Source organism: Protopterus annectens, chromosome 6.part0 (genome assembly GCF_019279795.1).
Source record: "Protopterus annectens isolate FY-2018-M chromosome 6.part0, PAN1.0, whole genome shotgun sequence".
Classification (NCBI taxonomy): Eukaryota; Metazoa; Chordata; order Ceratodontiformes; family Protopteridae; genus Protopterus; species Protopterus annectens.
Window position 1 is genome coordinate 70,476,132 of NC_056737.1, and position 22,124 is coordinate 70,498,255.

Genomic DNA, 22,124 nt, shown 5'->3' on the forward strand with positions numbered 1-22,124 from the left:
ATATATATATATATATATATATATATATATATATATATATATATATATATATATAAAATCACTGACATCATGGTGCATTTTTTTGTATTTCATGTAGGTTACAAAAAAGCATTCATTCCTTTGTTGGTGTCAGTATCCAGGTAAACCCAGCACTACTACATTCAAATGAAGGATTTATAAACAAAGTACTTGATTTGTACAAAATGTTACAAATGCTAACAACCTGGCAATTGCAATAACATCTTCATCCAGTTCTGTTTTGGTCTCTGTGATGTGGCTGTATTGCATATATGCTCCTAGATTATGATGTGATTCAGTTCAGTGCATGTATTCATTTGTATTGTGTTCCTTTCACACGGCTCCAGACTTAATAACATACTTTTTCATTTGTTTTCTTATTCACAGAAAAGAACAGAAGCTTTGCAATTTCATCCTTTGTGGAGACTAGGGCCAATGATTTGTTGACGAAATTCTCAGTAGAGTTTGTGGAGTATCCTTTTCATGTACATAGAAAATTCTACCTTGTTTCTGGAATGTCCAGCATATTTAAACAAAATCTAAAGTACAGTCTTGTGTACAATATGTATGTCCAGTACATTTACACAAAATGTAAGGTACAGTCCTGTGTACAACATATGTATGTACATAATGTCCATTGCATTTAAACAAAATCTAAAGTATAGTCCTATGTGCGATATGCATATAATAAGTTGGGTCACTCATATTATCCATGCAATATGGTATGTTTCCATATATTCATAGTGTGCATAGTTCATTTGTAACTAATTTTCCTACACTATGATATTTTATGTTGACTGTGCATGTAGAGCAACACATTGTTTCACTGCCTGTGGTACGCTCCCTGACTTTTAAACAATACCCTACTCCTGTATTCTGTACAGTTGTATAGGTAGTTCACATTATTCATGAATGATATACAGATCCCCAATAAATAGTTGTTTTTTTACTGTTGAAGATAATGTTCTATAAATCTGTGTACCACTTTTGTGGTAAGCTGTTTCAGCAAGTTGTGTTCTACAAAACTGAGTGAAGAGTGAGGAAACTGCAAATGTCAGTATTTGTACATTCAGAGTATCAACAAACACAGTTTTGGTTAATATCCTTTTAATTATTATTTAAATATTGATAAACATTTTTGTCTGCTAGCTGAGGTTTGTGCCAAATTTCCTTGCCACATTCTTCATTTAGCAAGTCATATCTTCGTAGACTTTGGTAATCAACCATTACTTTCTTATTAAGGGAGTCCGATTCTTCTTGCACTTTTATAATTGATACTAGTCCATTTTGGATTTTAGTTTAAGGAGATTGAGACATGCACAGCCAGCCTACTACTACTACTTATGTTCATTCAGTCTGAATGCCAGGCATGATACCATATTCACTCAGCCAATATGTTAGCAAGACTTGGGCATTACTTGCATAGATAATACGCAGACCTCATAAGATTCGATATAAAGGCATACTAAAGTGATAAAAGTCAAAACAATGCCAGTAGGTGATCAGATAGGCCTGGCTCTTCTGTTTTAATCTTTTCAAAAGTATCTAGAGGCTTAGGTCAAAGCTGTTTTTTTTTTTTTTTTTTTTTTTTTTTTTTTTGAGAGGGAAATAAGGAACAGTTTGACCACAGAATTCACTATTAAGTCAAGTTTGGTTTATTTATTTTTATTTATTCCCAATTGGATCTGTTTTGTTTAAGTTGGAGAATAGCGGTGAGGCATAGAGAAGAGTTGATAGTAGATGGGAACGGGCAATTGCAGTTCTAGCAAGTGGGGTAAGGAAAGGTTTGATTCTGTAAAGAGAGCCAAGTTTTTTACTAATGATTTTGATAGTTTGATTGATATGCACATCAAACTTTAGGTTGTATCAACTATGACACCCAGTAGCTTAGTTTGGGCTTCTGGGGAGATGATAGTGCCATTGTTAGCGGTTATGTTGAAGGATGGCAGGGGGATCCTGCATGTGGGGGAGAAGAGGAGCAGCTTAGTTTTGCTGAAGTTTAGGATTAGATGTTGATTGGAGAGCTATTTTTCCACTGTATTGAAGGTATTTTGGGTTAATGTGAATAAAGTAGCTGGTGAGGTGTCAAAACAAATCAAGATGGAGTCATCTGCATATTGAATGCAGGTAGCATCAACTAAAAAAATGTTGGCTGTAAAATGAGCCTATGTTGGTCATGTTTAATTGACCATGTGACCAAAAAAATGATCATTAGACATAGATTCAATTATAGTTTATGCTACAGTTATGCAATTATGACAGTGTACTATGGAATATTATCTTAGTATAGAGTACATTAATTATAAGCAACATTATATTAAACATTCCTAGTCTGTGACATAATCTTTAATGGCTATATTCAGAAGAAATATTAAAGTAATACTGACTTGAGAGCTAGAAGTATTGACTTTTAGCATGTTCACTCTTCAAAAATAAGCAAAACAAAGCAGCTATGAGGCATTGCATTACAAACTTCAAATCAAGCTGTAAACTAGAAGCAATTTTCCAGTTACTTCACATTTTCAGAGCTGTGGCTGTTTTTACATGTGTACATTATTACCTTGGGTCCTTATTAACATTTTTTTTTATTTTTATTTTTCTTCTTCTTTCAGTTGTTCCCATTAGGGGTCACCACAGTGGATCCTCTGTTTCCATTTCTTCCTGTCCACTGCATCTTGCTCTGTCACACCAACCACCTGCATGTCCTCTCTCAACACATCCATAAACCTTATCTTAGGCCTTCCTCTTTTCCTCTTACCTGGCACCTCAATCCTTAGCATCCTTTTCCCAACATACCCAGCATCTTTTTCCTCAACACATGTCCAAACCAACACAATTTCACCTCTTTGGCTTTATCTCCAAACTGTCCAACTGCAGCTGACACTCTAATATACTGATTCCTAATCCTGTCCATCCTCATCACACCCAATGCAAATCTTAACATCTTTAACTCTGCCACCTCCAGCTCTGCCTCCTGTCTTTTTGTTAGTGCCACCGTCTCCAATCCATATAACATAGGTGGCCTCATTACCATCTTGTAGACCTTCCCTTTCACTCTTACTGGTACCCATCTGTCACAAATCACTCCTGACACTCTTCTCCACCCTGCCTGTACTCTCTTCTTCACCTCTCTTCCACACTCACCATTACTCTGAACTGTTGATCCCAAGTATTTAAACTCATCCACTTTCACCAACACTACTCCCTGCATCCTCACCATTCCTCTATCCTCCCTCTCATTCACACACATATATTCTGTCTTAGTCCTGCTGACCTTCATTCCTCTTCTCTCTAGAGCATATCTCCACCTCTCCAGGGTCTCCTCAACCTGTTCCCTACTCTCACTACAAATCACAATGTCATCCGCAAACATCATAGTCCATGGAGATCCTGTTTGATCTCATCTGTCAACCTGGGCATCACCATTGCAAATAAGAAAGGGCTCAGAGCTGATCGTTGATGTAATCCCACCTCCACCTTAAACGCCTCTGTCACTCTTACAGCAGACCTCACCGCTGTCACACTACCCTCATACATATCCTCTTACATACTTTTCTGGCACTCCCAACTTCCTCATACAGTACCACAACTCCTTTATAGGCACCCTGCCATATGCTTTCTCCAAGTCCACAAAGACACAGTACAACTCCTTCTGAACTTCTCTGTACTTCTCCATCAACACATCGCATCTGTAGTGCTCCTTCCCAGCATGAAACCATACTGCTGCTCACTAGTCATCACCTCCCTTCTTAATCTAGCTTCCACTACTCTTTCCCATAACTTCATGATGTGACTGATCAGTTTAATCCCTCTGTAGTTATTACAGCTCTGCACATCACCCTTATTCATAAACATCTGTACCAAAACACATCTCTACTCCTCAGGCATCCTCTCACTTCCCAAGATTTCATTAAACAATCTAGTTAAAAAACTCCACTGCCATTTCACCTAAGCACCTCCATGCTTCCATAGGTATGTCATCTGGCCCAACAGCCTTTCCATTCTTCATCCTCTTCATAGCTGTCCTTACTTCCTCCTTGCTAATCCATTGCACTTCCTGATTCACTATCCTCACATCATCCACCCTTCTTTCCCTCTCATTCTCTTCATTCATCAGCCCCTCAAAGTACTCTTTCCATCTGCTCAACACACTCTCCTCACTTGTAAGTGCGTTTCTCTCATTATCCTTTATCACCCGTACCTGCTGCACATCTTTTCCAGCTTCATTTTGCTGTCTAACCAATTGGTACAGGTCCTTTTCTCCCTTCTTAGTGTCCAACCTTTCATACAACTCACCATACACCTTATCCTTTGCCCCTCTCTCTTCACCATAGGCCTAATCTCCTTATACTCCTGTCTACTGTCTTCATCTCTCTGACAACCCCACTTCTTTTTCACCACTCTTCTGTACTTCCTCATTCCACCAGCAGGTCTCCTTGCCCTCATTCCTCTGTCCATATGTCACACCAAGCACCTTTCCAGCTGTCTCCCTTACCAGCTTTGCTGTAGTTACCCAGCTATTCGGTAACTCTTCACTGCCACCCAGTGCCTGTCTTAACTCTTCCCTGAACTCAACCTCACAATTACCCTTTTTCAATTTCCACCATTTGATCCTTGGTGCTGCCCTCACACTCCTCCTCCTCTTCTTGATCACATATGTCATCCTATAGACCACCAGCCTATGCTGCCTAACTACACTTTCCCCTGCCACCACTCTACAGTTTCCAATCTCCTTCAGGTTGGCCTTCCTACATAGGATGTAATCCACCTGTGTGCATCTTCCTCCACTCTTGTACATCACCCTGTGCTCCTCCCTCTTTTTTTAATTTTAATTAGGGCATGAAAACTTCAAAGAATCAAAGTATGTTAATTAAAATGTGCACAGGTAGTGTAGAGAGGTAAATCCTGGGCTGCTGCCTAAGTGACCTGAGTTCAGTTAGTGACCTGGGTGACTGAGGAAAGGAGGAGGGCTGTGCCTATCCTGGAGTGTAAGGATAGTGGTCCCAGCTGGCTCACTGTGTTAACACAACCTCCATTGAAGGGTGGAGTCATGTCAGGATGCAGAGAGGACATCAATATGAGTGCCCAAGCCAGAGATGGTAGCCTTGTTGCCATACATGGATGAATGTACACTCACTAACCAAAGGATGTAGGCAGTCTTTGCAGTGACACAAGTGCTGCCATCATCTCCCTGGAGGAGTTAGGCCATTCAGAGTAAAAATAACCTGATAGACATTATATCAGCAGGGCAGAAACAACCCTAATGCCTTCCCATATGACAACCTCCTTCATGAATGGTTCTCACCTTGGGGGATCTATGGATTTCCCTTCGATGGGAAACAAATGAACTTCCTGTAGGGGTAGACATGATAGTCAGCTGTTAGAGGGGAAAACACAATAAAAATGAATGTGAATCATATCAGACAGGGCACTACACAGCTACTACCTAAGATCAAGCTATCAGTAAGTAACAGACCATAAAAACTGCATGTGGAACTTTTTTTTTTTTTTTTAGTAGGTGACCCTATACTAAACAGATGATTATAAACTGTGCTGATCCATGCCTGATCTTGTAGTGGCAGGCTTGGTTGTGGGGTTACATACAGAACTATTGTTGTAGGTTGATTCCCAGTAATGTACGTGCTATACAAACTTGGTTACTCGATCATCAAGTTCAGAGTAAGGAACAGAGAACTCCCCTTAGCATCATCACATTTTTTGCAGATATTACTTTTTGATAATAATCTGCAGATTCTGTTTGGCTAGAGAAGGTGTTCCTTATTCAGACATTTTATACTTTAAACATACCAACAGCACATTGTATTACACAACTCTGGCAAATGTATATTTACATAGTTTGCTTTATACCATTCAATAAATAGCACTGACATATTCAACACTTTAAAATAGATTCATAGATTGTTACTAGGCTAACAACCCAGGGGGACCTTTCTAAGGCTAGCCAATTTTTCCTGAAAGAATAATAAAATCCTGTATCCAAACAGGACACTGAGGGCCAGGCATTTATGAGCTATCTCTGTGCTTAAGGGACATGGGTGCAAGGCCCAATGTAAATGTTCTATTCCTCATTCCTCATCCACTGGTCTAGGTTGCATTTAAACTGGGTAATAGACAAACTCAGATTCACATGGATGGGTAGCCTGATCCATAGGAGGGGCAGTTTCTGGGACACATATCTGTCTCTCCAACATGTTGTGTTTAAGTCAAGGGCACAACTCAGGTCCCTAGACCTTGTATTTCTGGTACTCTTTGACTTACAAATATGTAGGAGATTCATAAGTGTGGGGTTTGTGGATGGCTTGTATGATGGGGATATCTCATCCCTCAGCAATCTATAGAAGATTGAGTAGAGGGTTTAAGGTGCTCTACATAAGGCAGGTTGTTACACCTTGTATTTTTTTTGTAAGAAACCTCTGAGGTCACTCTTGTTGCTGCATATGCCTGGTGGGTCTATATCACAACATCGAAAAGTTGTAATATTGAACACCTAATGATCGACAAGTATTCATCGAAATGCATTTGCGCGATTCGATGAATACATACAGGGCAAAGATGTAGTTGGCCAACTACACAATGTTGCCCTTTCCTCCACTGTAGTGAGATCTCGGAGTTGGTATATTTAGTTAGGGGGGTGCCACCCACATTGGGGGGTGTGGGGGGCACAGTCCCCCACAAGGGTGGGCTTGTTTTAGGTTTAGTTTGTTCTGTTGTATTGCGGGGCAAGTGTTTGTTTGGCCTGTAAGTATTCATCGATTCACAGAAATGCGTTTCAATGAATACCTGTCGATCTTTAGGTGTTCGATATTATGATGTTTTGACGTAGTAATATAGACCCATGCCTGGTCAGGTACCTACCAAAGGGAGCATTATACTCTGTGATTGGTCTGATAAGGGTGGAGTACAGTGGGATAATGACATCTTTGGACCTAGATGCCATGTTCTTACATAGAAGTTGTGCAACATAAAAAGATTTCCTTACCACTGGGGCTTTGTGGTAGCCGATGGTAAGGCTATTGTCTACATGTGTACCCAAGTCCCTGACCACTGGGTCGACTCTTAGAGGTGTATTATCAACATGGTAATTAGCTAGGGTGGTTGACTTCCCAAAGGGTACAATTATGGATTTCTTAGCATTGATTTTAAGACCATAGCTTTGGCACCATTTGTTAGTCAGAGATAGACCTTCTTGAAGAATGCTAGTGTCTGGAGGGGATTTTATGATAACCCCCAGCTTGCAATCATCTGCAAACTTAGTCAGCCATAAGACTTCAGCATTTGCTTCCATTTCAGAGAAACAGATGCCAAAAAGGAGCAGACCCAGTACCGAGGGAGACCTGGGAGTCTGCCGTAGTGACTGGCCTCTTGGTGGAGGTGGCCTCACCTTTTTTGACTTCCTGAGTTCTATATGTATGCCAGTTGGCTATCCAGCATGTGATTGAAAGGGTTTAGACCTAAATTAGTGAGCTTGTCCATAATGCCTGAGTGTGGTATTACATCAAAAACCTTGGCCAGGTCGAAATAAGCTGGGTGCACCATCTTACCTTCATCCAGTGCTTTGGTGACCCTCTCAAAAAAGTCCACCAGATTTAATAGGCATGACTTTACTTTAACAAAGCCAAACTGCGAAGGGTCCTGTGTTTGTAGGTTACTTATACCCTCATTTATCATATCCATGATTATTCTTTCTATGGCCTTATATATGAGGCTGGTAAGACTTATGGGCCTGTAGTTACCCAGATCAGTGGTTGGACCTCTTTTGTGCAGGGGAATGACTGTAGCCATCTTCCATTCCTTGGACACAAAACCTGACTGAAGTTTTAATTGAAAAGTGATTCAAGTGTACCAGAGAGGTCATATTTCATGTAATTTATTAAACATCTCTGGATGTTATTGGAGCACATCAATGCAATGTTCTTGGCCTTAGAAAGGACATTGATGACCAGTTCCCTGGTAATGGTTGGGGAGATTGCATTATGCAGTATTTCCTTTTGAATATTGGGGGGTGCAAAGAGAAATTTGAGCTGAACCTGTCAGCCAAAATGTTGGCAATGGCCTCTGATTCAGTGTAGGTGACGCCATTTACAATGCGTTCTGCGCATTGTTGTGTATTTCCTCTGAGGTTACAGATATAGCTGTAGAAAGCTTGGTGGTTGTTCTTTGCCTGAGAAGCTATTTATTCTTTAAATTTAGCCTTTGAAGTATTAATTAACCCTCTTAGCTTCCAGTTTATATTGGTCAGGTGTATTTTACTATGTATGACTTTATTCCTCCTACGCTTGGTCAAGATTTTTTTTTTGTTGTATAACTCATTGATTTTGTAATTCCACCAGGGAGGCCTGTCTTTTGAGTTTGTCTTATTCTTAATACAAATGGGCATAGCTCACACTATACAGCTATCAATATGGCTGTACAGAGATTTTGTATAAGGCTCAATGTATGTTATGGTGTTTACTCGGTTTGAGGGGTGCTTGGAATTTAGCCAAAGTGTTACCTAGTAGAGAGTTTAACCCTGGAATAGTTCCTAAAGGATTTTGGTTTTGCTGGATCCCCAGATTTAATTTTTATTTCAAGTAATACTTCCTTATGGTCAGATCTGACAATCAAAGATAATACATTCGGTGAGGAAGATAAACCCCACCCCCCACCCCCCATGTTCATGAGTACAAAGTCTAGAATGCTTGCACCCCTGGTAGGAGAAGGGACCAACTGTCCCAGGATGTTGGTATTAACAACATTTAGGAATCACTGGGCTTGTGTATTAGAAGTGGTGTAGGATTTGCAATCTAATGAGGGGTAATTGAGATCCCCCATGAATATCATATTGGGTTGAACAGTGAGGGACTCTAGTACATTAAGATAGGTAATATGGGTTTCCAGGACATTGAGGGGGACCTATAGGTTGCAAGCATATGGTACAACACCTTGTTTATGGGGAGTTGCACATGTATGAGTTCCAGTGGGTCGTACACTTTAACAAGTCTGGATGTGAGATTGTTTTTAATATAGAATGAGACTCCTCCACTTTTCACTCCAAACTGTGCAGCAGCTGGTCTAAAGGTATGAAAAGCATTGTAACCTTGCACTGCTGGGGTACTCTCAGTGACTTTAAACCATGTCTCCTTTACTACACAGATGTCTGTACTCTCCAGGGAGAAGAAGACTTGCAGGGAGTGGAGACTTCTAGCACTGAGCAGATAAAGAACCCATTCAGGTATTTAATAGCAGATTTACCATTACAAAGCTATAATATTGTAAACAAAATAAACATATCTAGGAGGAGCAAGGCTAAACCCATGGGAAAAACCAGGGAGTTGTGCGTAAATCATTGAAGCTGGATGTTCAATCATGAGAGGAGTTCAAGGAATTTCAAGAATACCTGGTAAAGATGCCTTAAAATAACCATAAATAATAGATTCAGGAATGCCACAGATTGCTTCTTCTGGATGGTATCTCAGCATGATCTGTTTACCAGTTTAACTGCAACATTTCAGTTTCTATCAAGTTTATTTTGTGTATCCATTCATCCAGCTATCCCTCCATTGCTCATAAAATGCAGACATCTCTGAAAAGAATCCATCTCTTCGGGTTTGCCAGCAAAGCAACATTTTTTTTAATTGTTTATTTGTTTAAGGTATTGGGTAGTTAACAGTTACAAATGCTACTATAAAAATAATAGGAATGCCTAACAATAGACCTTTGACTTAGTGCCATGGCTAGCTCAGTTGGTGCCCTGGTCAGTTTCAAGAAGAGAGTCCAATATCTCAAAGATGAGAAACAAAACAAGGTCTCTGTCTCAAGAATGCACAAAAAAAAAAAAAAAAAAAAAAAGAAGTCTCCTAGCAACCTGGATAAAAAAAACATGAGAATCAGCTTCTACTAGCTTCTTTAATACGCTTGCCACCCCTCCGTTTTTTTTCCGGACTATCAGGAAATCAAACTGATTCTCCGGTGGTCCGGAAAACACTGTACAAACTCCGGTATTCTGTTTCAAAAAGGAAACAGACTATTGGAGTTTGTAAATCGGTTGATTTACTATGCTTTTTTTACAGAAAAGCATAGTAAATCAGCCAAAAGCAGGCGGCGGAAACGGAAAAAGAGGGCATTCCCGTTGAGTGATGCTGTCGTGACATCACAAAACAGGAGGTATGTTGGCGGGAGAGGGGGTTGGGGTGGGCGGGGTTACTGGTGACGCGAGGGGCATGGCTTTGCTCCGGTTTTAGCCGTGAAGGAAGGTGGCAACCCTATTCTTTAAAGAATGCAGATACCACACTAACACCCAGCTGGCAACTCTTATGAGGTGTCCAGCACACTCCTTGGTAGCTTGTGCACAGGGCACCTTCCCACCTTTCACCACGCTAGCTACATTAGTGTATCAGGGTTTGCTTGAGCAGATAGGGCTGGTACTGATTTCTCACAGAGTTCTGAGTTAGTTTAGTATTAAAGCAACAGACACATGTCTGAGGCGGTGGACAAGTGTAGGAAAGAAGGAGATAGAATGGTGCATGTGGGTGGGGGAATGATTTCAAGGTTGTGACATACTCAAACTTACATTATACAGAAGGTTGGAGTTTAATAGGAAGAATTCAAGAACATCTTTTGTTCAACATTCTGAGAGGTGTGAGATACAGGCTTTTTTATTAAAAGTATAGGAAAAAAAGCTTTTATTTAAATTCTATTTAAATATAAGTAGCACTTATAAGTGACCTTTGTGAAGGTACATACTTGTACTTCTCTGCTTTTTGTCCATGTTTTAGGCAAAAATGTTATGTGTTTGCATTTTTAGTTTGTTCTAGGACCTCATTTGCAGTTGTGGGAAGATTGTGTACTACTGCAAGACTTTAGCATTGTTTATACATTATACTGCAGTAATATTTCCGCAAGTAGAATTACATATAAAGGGTAGATTGTTTGTATTTTGAATCATCTGTGGCCTGAAACAGTCTTGTAGCTTCTTTCACAGTTGTGGCAAGACTGTATAATCCCCTGCTAGATTTGAACTTCATTTAGTCATTTATTACAGTGTTACTGTAAACCTCTGCATAGTCTGGTGCCGTAGTCTGTGGTGTGATTGTAGCAGTGGCAGTATTGTGAATTCTGCTCTAGGATTTGTACTTCAGTGCTTTTTATAGCTGTATATACCTGCTTGAAGTTACATTCCACTAACCTGATGTTATAGCCTGTGATGGGTCAGCAGTAATATCCATTCATTCATCCTCAACCCCTTTTTCCATTTTGCACATGAGGCCAGCGTGTCACTTCAGCAGTGACAATCATCCAAAGCCAAGGTTTACACCTCTGGTGGCTCAGTAACTTTTTATAGCTATATATACCTGCTTAAAGTTGCATTCTAATGTCTTTCTGTTTACCCTGCTACTGTTTTTTTCCACTGTTCTTTGAGTCTGCACCACTCCCACTGAGGAATTAAGCTAAAAGTTTCTTAATTTCTAATCACAGGACTTGAGCTCCAGTACTGGCTTTATTTAATTGGATCCCTCTCTAGCAAGTCTTCTGTATTTAGCACATAGAATTGAAGAACATCTTTTGTTCAAGACTTTGAAGAGGTGTGAGATGAAAGCTTTTTTTTATCAAAAGAGAAGAAAAATGCTTAAATTTAAATTCTGCTTAAATATTTTAAGTTGCACTTATAGTGATGTGTTGTGATACTTTTTTTGTACTTCTCTGCTTTTTGTCCATTTTTAGTCAAAAAAGTAATCTGTTTGCATTTTTTAGTTTGTTCTTGGGCCTTAGTCTTATAGCTTTATTTGCAGTGTGTGAATATTGTGCATTACAGCATGATTTTAACATTCTTTATACATTGTACTGCATTTCTATTTCCATAAGTAGAATTACATGTAAAAGGTACCTTTATTGTATTTTGAACCGTGTAGGGCCAAAATCAGTCTTTTAGCTTCTTTCACATTTGTGGCAGGACTGTGATCTGCTACCATATTTGAGCCTCATTTAGTCATTTATTACAGCTTTACTGGTACATTTCTGCATAGTCTAGTGCCATAGTCTATGGTGTGATTTCACTAGTAGCAGTGTTGCAAATTCTGCTCCAGGATTTGTGGTTCAGTACGTTTTATAGCTGTATATACCTGCTTAAAGTTGTATTCCAGTGCCTTTCTGTTTATCTTGCTTCTGGATTTTCCCCTGTTCTTTGAGTTTGCTCTACCCCCCACTGAGAGTTTGTGAAAGTCTAACCTATAGGACTAGAGCTCCAGTTTGAAATTTTCCCCAACTCTCCCAAACTTCTCTTGTGGTTTTAAAAGGCTGTGTCTCTGGCCACCTGTTATGGTAATCTGACTTCCAAAGTCCCTCCCTCCCTTCTTTCATTGCTATTGTCTGTCATGTAACATATTTAAATACTTTCCTACCCATTGCTTTCCATATATTTAATGCTAAGTGCCCACCTAACAATCCAGTATTGCATTTGAGTAAACGTCCCTTACTACAAATTTTCGCCTGCTCATTTTCCCAGGACTCCCATCATCTGCTTGGTGCCCTCCTCCACACTCTGATGGAGTCCTGATTTAGTCCTGATCCAGCCTTTGCAGAAAATAGATTTATTTTATTGTTTTGCATTTCAGTTAACTGTTTAGAGTGCTACTGATTTATTTTTGCTTTATTTCTTGTGTTTGCCTTTAAATCATTCTAAAGGTCTATAATTTTTGAAAATGCATGTTTAAGTTGTTTTGTTATAGCATTGCATTCACAAGCTACCCTTGCTGCTGTTACTACATGAAGAGCTTAGCAGTGCCCTGTACAGACACAAATGCTCAATGTAAATTTTATCTATAAAACTTCCCTTAGAACTGAAACCTGTAATTTACTGGGGCTAAAACAAAACCATTGTGCAGAGACAAGCTTAGAGCAATTAGTTTGCACATTAAACAGCGCTCCTGTCAAATTTTAGTACAATCTAACTTAGTCTAGTGCCAAACTTCAGAGACCACCCCAGGAGATTTCTGTATAACTCCGTCCACAACCTACAGTAGCCCAACCATAGACAAGTCCAGACAACATGGATATGCAATTTCCAAATGTTTCCATAGCCAGTTTGGTAGATATGGGCATCCTGATACAATATAGTAATTTTCTTGTCTTCACAAACAACCATTTCTTCCTAAAATAAACAAACATAATATGCAAGAGATGCACATATACAGTTTCACTGGAGGCATAAATCTTGGATACAAACAAGATAGTCAAGAACACACACACACTACATCCTCCACGCATAGCATCCAACACACTCATAGAACAATTTATGCTGAGGCACTAACAAGCAATCTTCCCAAACATCAAAGATGTCCTGAGCCTTTAAACATCAATACCTATCCTCAGTAATATCTCAAGCACTCACTAAAAGCAATACCAAACAGCACACATACTAATTAGAGCCCAAAGAGCAAAGCTCATAAAGCAAGCAAATACATTATCCAAGATCCTTGTCATAGGGGACTCCATTATATGACACACAGATGCCCCACTCACTAGTCATAGGGGACTCCATTATATGACACACAGATGTCCCACTCACTAGTCATAGGGGACTCCATTATATGACACATACATGCCCCACTCACTAGTCATAGGGGATTCCATTATATGACACAAAGATGCCCCACTCACTAGTCATAGGGGATTCCATTATATGACACACAGATGCCCCACTCACTAGTCATAGGGGACTCCATTATATGACACACAGTTGCCCTGCTCATTAGTCATAGGGGACTCCATTATATGACACACAGATGCCCCACTCACTAGTCATAGGGGACTCCATTATATGAGACACAGATGCCCCACTCACTAACCTGAACAAGGAGAAGAGAACAGTTGTTTATCTAGAGCCAGGATCCACCAAGTTGCACATGGACTCAAATCACTACACCACAGCTACCAGTAAGATTCTATCAGTCCATGTGGGTATTAATAACCTGAGATGTACTTCCCTGGACTACATGAAGAGAGACTTCATTGATCTGAATATGTCTCTCTGGTGGTTATGTGCCTTGCAATGGGCAACATTCTACTATCACCAAAGATGATGCCACAGTACAAACAAAAGATGACTAACGTCCAGGAAGATTCAATATTTGTCAGCATGGGAAGACATGGTTAATAACCCATATTGCTTTGCAAAGTGTGATCTGCACCTGTCTCCCATAGGCTTCTGAATATTGGCTAAAATGTTAAATATCACCTTAGAGATTTGTTTTTAGGTAATGCCAAATTGACAAACCTACCAACATAGCAAATAAAACCCCAAGAAACCTGAAGTTGTTAATGCTAATTGCTAGGAGCCTAAAAGAAACTCCACACCCTACAAGCTCTCCACACTCTGGAGAATATTGACATTTATGCCTTTACTGTAAAAAAAAATGGTTTAAATCATGAGAAAGCTCTCTGTCATTGCATGACTTCAGTGTCAGAGACAAAAGGTTGAGGAGTCTCATTCTGTATTAGCAACAAGCATAACTCTTCATTGGTAAACAGGATGATGCCCTGGAATTTATCCATATGGAAATCAACATAAACAAAGTTCCATACCATATCCTAGCAAGTTGTAGGCCACCCTTTTATATCCATAGAATCCCACAGCTTGTCCCTAAATCTACTGGAGACACTGACTATTAAACCAAATACCCTATTCATGGAAGACTTTAACTACCTCTCTATTCACTGGGAAACATACGTTGCCTCATACTTGCAGGCACAATGATTCCTGGACTTTAATAACACAAACAGCATGGACCAAATAGCGTGGACACCCACCATTGGTTCAAACATACTAGACCTGGTACTCACCACTATGGGGTAGGGCTACACCCTCCAAGTGTCACTTCATCACTGGTCAAAGGCTTGATAACCACAGCAAACCCTGTTACAGTTAGGAACTAGTCCAAAGCACGCTACATTATATTAAGCAATTGTTTATCAAAATATAATGTCCCTTCCAACCCTGCAATGGCAGCAATCTATGCATAATTGTTCACAGAAACACTCTACAACCATGTTAAGTGGCTGTACAGAGGCTTCTGTACCTATCTGAAGTAAGCCCAAAGCAAACTCTAAAAACAGACCACAATAGTGGAAGCCTAACCTTAACAGGGTATTTAACAAAAGCAAAAAAGTCATGACTAAAATCCAGAAGAGCAGCTCCCATAAAGATAGGAGCTCTCTAAGTAAAATAAACAGGAGCTAAGAGGGCTAATTAAGTCAAACAAGTGCAATTGCAGGATCAAGATCGCCTCACAGGCTAAAGACAACCACAAGGGCTTTTACAACTATGTCTAAAACCTCAAAGACAGCACACGTCAGTGTGCCAAAGTCGTGGTCAGTGGCGCCACCTTTACTGAGAAAAGCAACATAGCAAATTTGCTGGCTAACAAATTCAGGTCCAACTTCACCCCCCACTCATCTCTACCTCCCCCCATGAAATACCTACTAGCATAACCCCCTAACTATTAGCAGGGAGCAGGTCCTGGCAGTGCTTGCAAAGGCCAAAAACACAGCCTTGGTGGGCCCCAACAATATCCCAGGATGCCTCCTAAATAACTTGAAATGTGACCTATCAGGACCACTTGAGTCACTTTTCAAATATAGCCTCAAAACAGGCTTTGCATCATGAGAATGGCTGACTACAGTGATTATCCCATATCACAAGGTTGGACCATCAAATGACCCTGGAAGCTACAGGCCTATTTGACTAAACTAATATGCAAAGCCATGGAATGAATTAACATGGAAATGATCAGGAAAGACATAGGCAACCTTTAGACACTGGACCCAACCCAGTTTGGCTTTGTCAAGGGAAGGTCTTGCCTACTAAACCTGGTGGAGTTATTTAAAAATTTCACTAAGGCAATGGATGAGGGGAAAGTGGTGCATACTTCCTACCTGTATCTGGCTAAGGCATTCTATACCCCACTGTGTTATAGTTGACAAACTCATCAAACTAGGCATAAACCCTACATAACTCACTGGATTACCAGCTGGCTCACAGACAGGACCCAGGAAGTCAGCACTGCTGAAATAACATCCACTGGTCACCAGTGGGGTAACTCAGGTCTTCGTGCTGGGCCCAGTGCTATTTGCCATCAACTTCTCAGAGTTAAAATCTGATGTCATGGGCCTTTGGCTGATTAAGTTAACAGATGATTACAAATTGGGAGCTATCATAGATTCCCTCTATGACACAGAAGGGTCTAACAGACAAATGGCAATTTACTGAGTGGTGATCAATGCCTGGCATACAAGGCATCCCCGGATCCAGCTCAGTTGGACCTTTTGCGCAGCCACAAAATGAACAGCATCAGACTTACTAGATCCAAAGATTTAAGTTTTGCTTGTGACATAAATAATACATGTTGGTGAGGCAGATATGTGTCTCAGAGGAACCCCATGCTCTGGAACAGATTCCCCATCGATTTGAAGCAGAGTCCATCCCTAACCATATTTAAGCGTAACCTTGACCAATGGATGGGAAACAGGAAATTCACTCCAGGTCTGGTCTCCATGTCTCTAATAGACAGAGACAGACAGTAATGCCCAGTCTAGTATACTCTACCTCATAACCTCTAGAAAATTCCTAACTAACATGCCATCTCTTAATAAATGTCCATGATACATAGGAACACAGTTGAGTAGGATTACACAGCTAGGCTTATAAATGCCCATGTGGTTGTTAGCCTAGTATATACATGTGAACCTATTATAGCTAGGAATGAGGAAGTTGGTCTTGATAGATATATGGAGAGAGAGGCAATATTCTTCTGGTAAGAAAATGTAGACAGGTGAGAAAATGTGATTTCATTTTGGTGGATGGTCACATGGAATGTGAATCAAAGGTAGGTATGGACCTGGGTAAGCAGTATGAATCATGTGATGATGGAAATGGACTTCTAGTAAGGGGAAACAATTGGGGCAAGTGGAATGGGTGCAGGGGGTGGCAACTGAAGAGGAAAGGTGAGGGTGACATTACAATCAGGATATAATTGATGGGGTGTGGAGAGGTGGGTAATCAGACAAGGACAGCAAAAATGAAGACATTAGATAAGGATTTAAGATGCAAAAGTAAAGAGGTACAGCGGGGGTGAAGTAAAGAGTGAAAGGTGATTATTGGGCTAAAGGAGGATCTAGCAATGATAGCAGAAGGGCAAAAAGACAGAAGAGAGATGCAGCATAATGCAGTAGGTAGAAACTGAGGTGAGGTTGTTTGGAAATTAAATTTAGTTATTTATTTATTGACATTTGTTTACCAGGAAGGTCCACTGGGCTGAACAGAGCCCATTTTTAGTGGAGGCTCAGGGAGAAAAGCTCCAATGCACACTACAACAAGGTAGTTACAAAACAAAGTTACAAAACAGTATTTTCAACAAAATAGTTACAGTATTTATAGGAGTCATCTCAATGTCCAAAATGACAGTGAGGTGATACAATAAGACAAAAATAAGCAAATTCAAACAATGTGAAAATATACAGATTCAAACAGTAAAGAAAGTAGCTGGAGAATCCAGTTAGACTGAGCAAAATACATCGATATGAGTGTAGAGCAGATATAGATTTTGTAGAGTCTAGGGAAAGGGGAGTGATAGCATTAGACAGAGTAGAGCAGTTGCATATCCAACTGGAGAGAAGGTACTTATGTAGAGCAGATTTAAATTTAATGGGGTGCTGTTCAGAACAGACAGAGGTGGGGAAATTGTTCCACAATCTTGCAATAGTCCAGGAGTATAAGAGTTTACCTGCAGGGAGATTAGGTTTGTGAACTTGTAGAAGGTTTGATTTTCTGATCGTAAAGACCTAGTGGGGGTGTAGGGGGAAAATAAGGAGCTGAGTGCAGGCAATCTTGGAGTTTGAGATAGTTGAAGGAGTTTTAGGTAGTGTGGGAATTCAAGCCATTGGAGATTTCTCAGGGCAATACAATAATGGGTTGAGTGATGGCAGTTAGAGGTTTGGTGATCTTATTATAGCATGACTCTAAATTTAGTTGAAGGGAAGACTGAAGATTAGTTAGTTGTGGAGCACTGTAGGTTAGAGAAGGAAGTAAATAGGAGAGGGCTAGTGCTTGTTTTGTTGATGGGGAGAAGAAATTATTATGCCTGTAAAAAAGTCCAAGTTTTTTGTGGGTTTTTGAGATATTAGATTGGATATGTAAATCAAATTTGCGTTTGTTGTCAATTATGACTCCTAAGAGTTTGGTACTAGCTACAATTTCAATTTTATTGAGTCAAGTGACAGAATGTTAAAGTCTTATAATTTCATAGCGGTAGTTTCTATGGGGGGTGAACAGCATAAGTTTATTTTTTTTGGCATTTAAGGAAAGATGATTTTTGTGGAGCCACGATTCAGCTGTAGAGAAGGTTGTGTTGGTCTTTTGTTAAAGGATGGTAGGGTTGGGTGCATAGCATACTATAGTTGTGTCGTCTGCATATTGGTTGGAAGAAGCAGGCATGAATAACAAAAGTGTAGATAAAGAAAAGGAAGCAGGTGGGTATGAATGAGGAGAAAAAGCAGGTCTTTTGAAAAGTTTTTTCGAATAATCAGTGGATGGTATACCTCTCAACTGTACAGATTTTCACAGAATGTCCAGATTTTTTCTTCATATCTTTGGTTGATTTCTCATAAAATTGGGGTTTTCTGGCAAATCATTGGCAAATCACTCAGAATTGAAGTCAGAAAATAATGACAGACATTTTTGTTTCAGACACCCTTCAGAAAATCCATGGTAATACAAAACCTGTTATTCCATCAACTTTCTAAGTTTGTAAGAGCAATATTTAAAAGGTGTCCCTATTTTAGGGTCTTTGTCCCACCCCTTATTTATGGCGTTGTCCAGATTTCTTGTTCTAAGAGGCTGAGAAGTATGGTGAATGGGGGATTTATTTCAGGAAAGGATAGTCCAGTTGTGTATGTCATGAATGGAGGATATTGTTACATTATTAGTAGGCAGGAGTAACAGAAGTAACATAGGCTATTGGGTATTTGAATGCAGTGAAGGTAGGGGTCCAGAAAGATTCATGACTGACTTTTATAAAATGGTTGGATTAGAATAGGGTCAGGGTTTTTTGAAAAGGTTCTGCAGGTGGAAATAAACTATCAGAATCAGTGAGGGAAGTGTAAATCATTACCTTATATAAATGAAAAGGGACCACAGAGGCAATTTATAAGCAAGCTTAGTTTCCTTAAGAAATGTTGATGCTAAGTTATTTTCAAGGATCCTGATGGGCTAAATCAGAAAAGCTATCAACTTTTGGAGTATGACAGTCTGGGTTTGTGAAGGGGATGTTATCTATGTACCAGTGGAGTTTGCTTGTTTGATTTACTTTTATATTTTGTATTTTTATTTGTTGATCAGGATAGGGCACTGAGCCTCCTAGAACACTTTCAGCATAAGCCCAGGGTCACATGAAATTACCAATCAGATCAAAAATATCACACAGTATTAACACTATAATATCATGTTTTACATATATGGATACATATATAAATATGCGTGTGTATGTAAATATACGTGTGCATGTGCGTGTGTGTGTGTGTGTGTGTGCGTGTGTGTGTGTGTGTGTGTGTGTCTATATATATATATATATATATATATATATATGTATATGGATATACTTAGTTTTGTCAAATAACCCATAGATTGACTGCAAAAGGTAAACAAAGTGAATGTTGACACACTTCCACACCTGCACCAAGGAATAACGACAGCACAGGCAATTTTTACACTAAAAATAAAAACAAAAGAACAGGGAAAAGAGAATATTCTGCCAACCCCAGTAATGTAATACATCCAAAAATCAGTGCATCTAAAGGCAGCTGTTTGACCACAAATGGTCGAATAGTTGCCTATTGAAAATTAAAAAAAAAATTGCTTTTCTTGGAAAGCAAGCTCCCCCCTGCACCCCCAACCCCTGCTAATTATATATACCAAGCAAGATCCCACATAAGTGGGGAATGAGCAAATTTCCTGATCCCCACTGTACCACTATCTGGAACAGAAAACTGCTGGTAAGTTCTATTACTTGATTTTTGATTAGATGTGCTGGCTTTTCTCCCATTCAACAAGCTACCTTTCATATATCTCTTCTTCTCTCTCGCTTTCTCTCTCTCTCTCTGCGGCCATGGTATCGAACCAGAGAACGTTCGATTCTTGGCTGGGGTGCCTTCTGTGCGGAGTTTGCATGTCCTCCCTGTGGTCACGTGGGTTTCCTCCGGGTGCTCCGGTTTCCTCCCACATCCCAAAGACATGCTGAAGGTGGATTGGATACTCTAAACTGGCCTAAGTGTGAGTGTGTGCATGTGTGTGTCTTCTGTGGAAGGTTGGGCGCTAGGCTGGCAGCTCAAAATCATAAAACTCCACTGCCAATCATGAGCAGACAGGTGATCCGCTGTGGCGACCCCTAGATATATATATATATATATATATATATATATATATATATATATATATATATATATATATAGTTATATATACATACACACACACACACACACACACACACACACACACATATATATATATATATATTTTTTTTTTTTTGAATATGTATTTGTATAATGATATTAGACTATTAATGGAATTTGAATGCTGTGGAAAGAGAAGGAAGGGCAGGCATGGTAATACTAGAAATTAAAAAGAAAGTATTCAGGTTAATAAGTTAGGTATTCTTACTTAAGACACTGGAGCAAAGGTTGAGGAGAGAAATGTTATGAGTGGGATCAGAGCATTATGGCATCAGGTAGGGGTAAGAATAAGAAATTAAAGGTGACAGGATGGAGGTGGTGAATTTATAGAGGAGAACAATTAAGGGATTATCCTAGAGGTTGCTTTTGTTGTTTATGGAGAGGTCGGCACAGAGATTACTGGAGTTAATACAGAGGCAGGAGCAGAGAGGGGAATGAGTAGTTTACATTTGTATATTGATGTCTGTATGCTGTTGTTGGAGGATTTACAGTGGAAGCTGCCAGAAATATCATAGAATTTTGATTTGTTTGAGAGACAGGGTTGAGATGCCTCACTGATAAGATAATGTGTCTAAATAGGAGGAGAGGAGGGATTACACATTCAGTTACAATTCTCGGAAATGTCAAATAAATATGAGATATATGAAATAAGATATAAGAAAAACTGAAGATAAAAAAGGCATTTATTGAAAGATGATCGGACAAGGTGGAGAACTTATGGGGAGGCTAGTTGTGGTCAGAGTCCTGATATTGTTCTGGTACTGAATATGATTCATGCTTCAATAATTCTTGGGGACAAATGGATCAAAGTGATTCATGCAATGAATGATAGGTTTATGTGGCAAAGGAAGTGAACGCAGGAAAGGGAGCGGACGATTGAGGTTGATTAGCCCAAAAGTGGGATGGAGGATGTTGAATTTTAGATGGTATCTTTTTTAGCTAACATGGATCAAAGACTAATGGGAAGGAAGGAAGGAAGGAGCAGAGTTTGACATGGAAGAGGTGGGAAACGGAAGAAGGGAGGTTGGTGGGGTAACATCTGGTGAAGTTGAAAAGATAATGACTAAGGTAATGGAGAGGGTATGCATGCATTTGGACGCCAGTAGATGGCCGATCGGAAAATGTTCGAACACATGTCTGCGAGTTCGCATAAAAGCGATCACAAAGTAAGCGAAACACAACTTGTCACCCCCTTTGTGACCCATGGTAGCACTTGTTTAGGTGGTAAAGTGGTCAGAATTGTCGAATTTGGTCTTTTGTTCGAAATTCTGACTGTTCACCACAGAGAGATTCGATGTTGCAGGTCGGTGTTGTACCTGATCAACAGAAGGTTGTTCGATGAAATGCATGTATTCCGATGGAGAGATATATTGGAGCAAAGACTGTGATTGAAGGATGGAGAAGGCAAAATAGAAATGATATTGGAGGTAAATCAAAGTAAGGCCCTGGGAGATTAGTGAAACAGTGGTAAGAAAAATGGTTGGGGGGTGTACAATATTAGAGATAAGGTGGTAGAAGTTAGGTTTCATAGTTTTGAAGAAGTTAGTGATGAGTGTGGCTTAAAAGAGGGCTATTGGTTATTCTAAAGGGTTGTATTTATTAAAGTT

At 39.7% G+C, this 22,124-nt stretch overlaps 1 protein-coding gene across 1 annotated transcript in view; it reads left to right on the top strand.

Annotated features, from left to right (window-relative positions):
• The window catches only part of LOC122803768 (1-phosphatidylinositol 4,5-bisphosphate phosphodiesterase beta-2-like), an 805,974-nt gene that overhangs the window by 313,249 nt on the left and 470,601 nt on the right, over window positions 1-22,124 (top strand). The window contains exon 13 of the mRNA XM_044073456.1: window positions 406-490. Coding sequence (XP_043929391.1) covers window positions 406-490 — 85 coding nt within the window. The remainder of the gene's footprint in view (window positions 1-405; window positions 491-22,124) is intronic.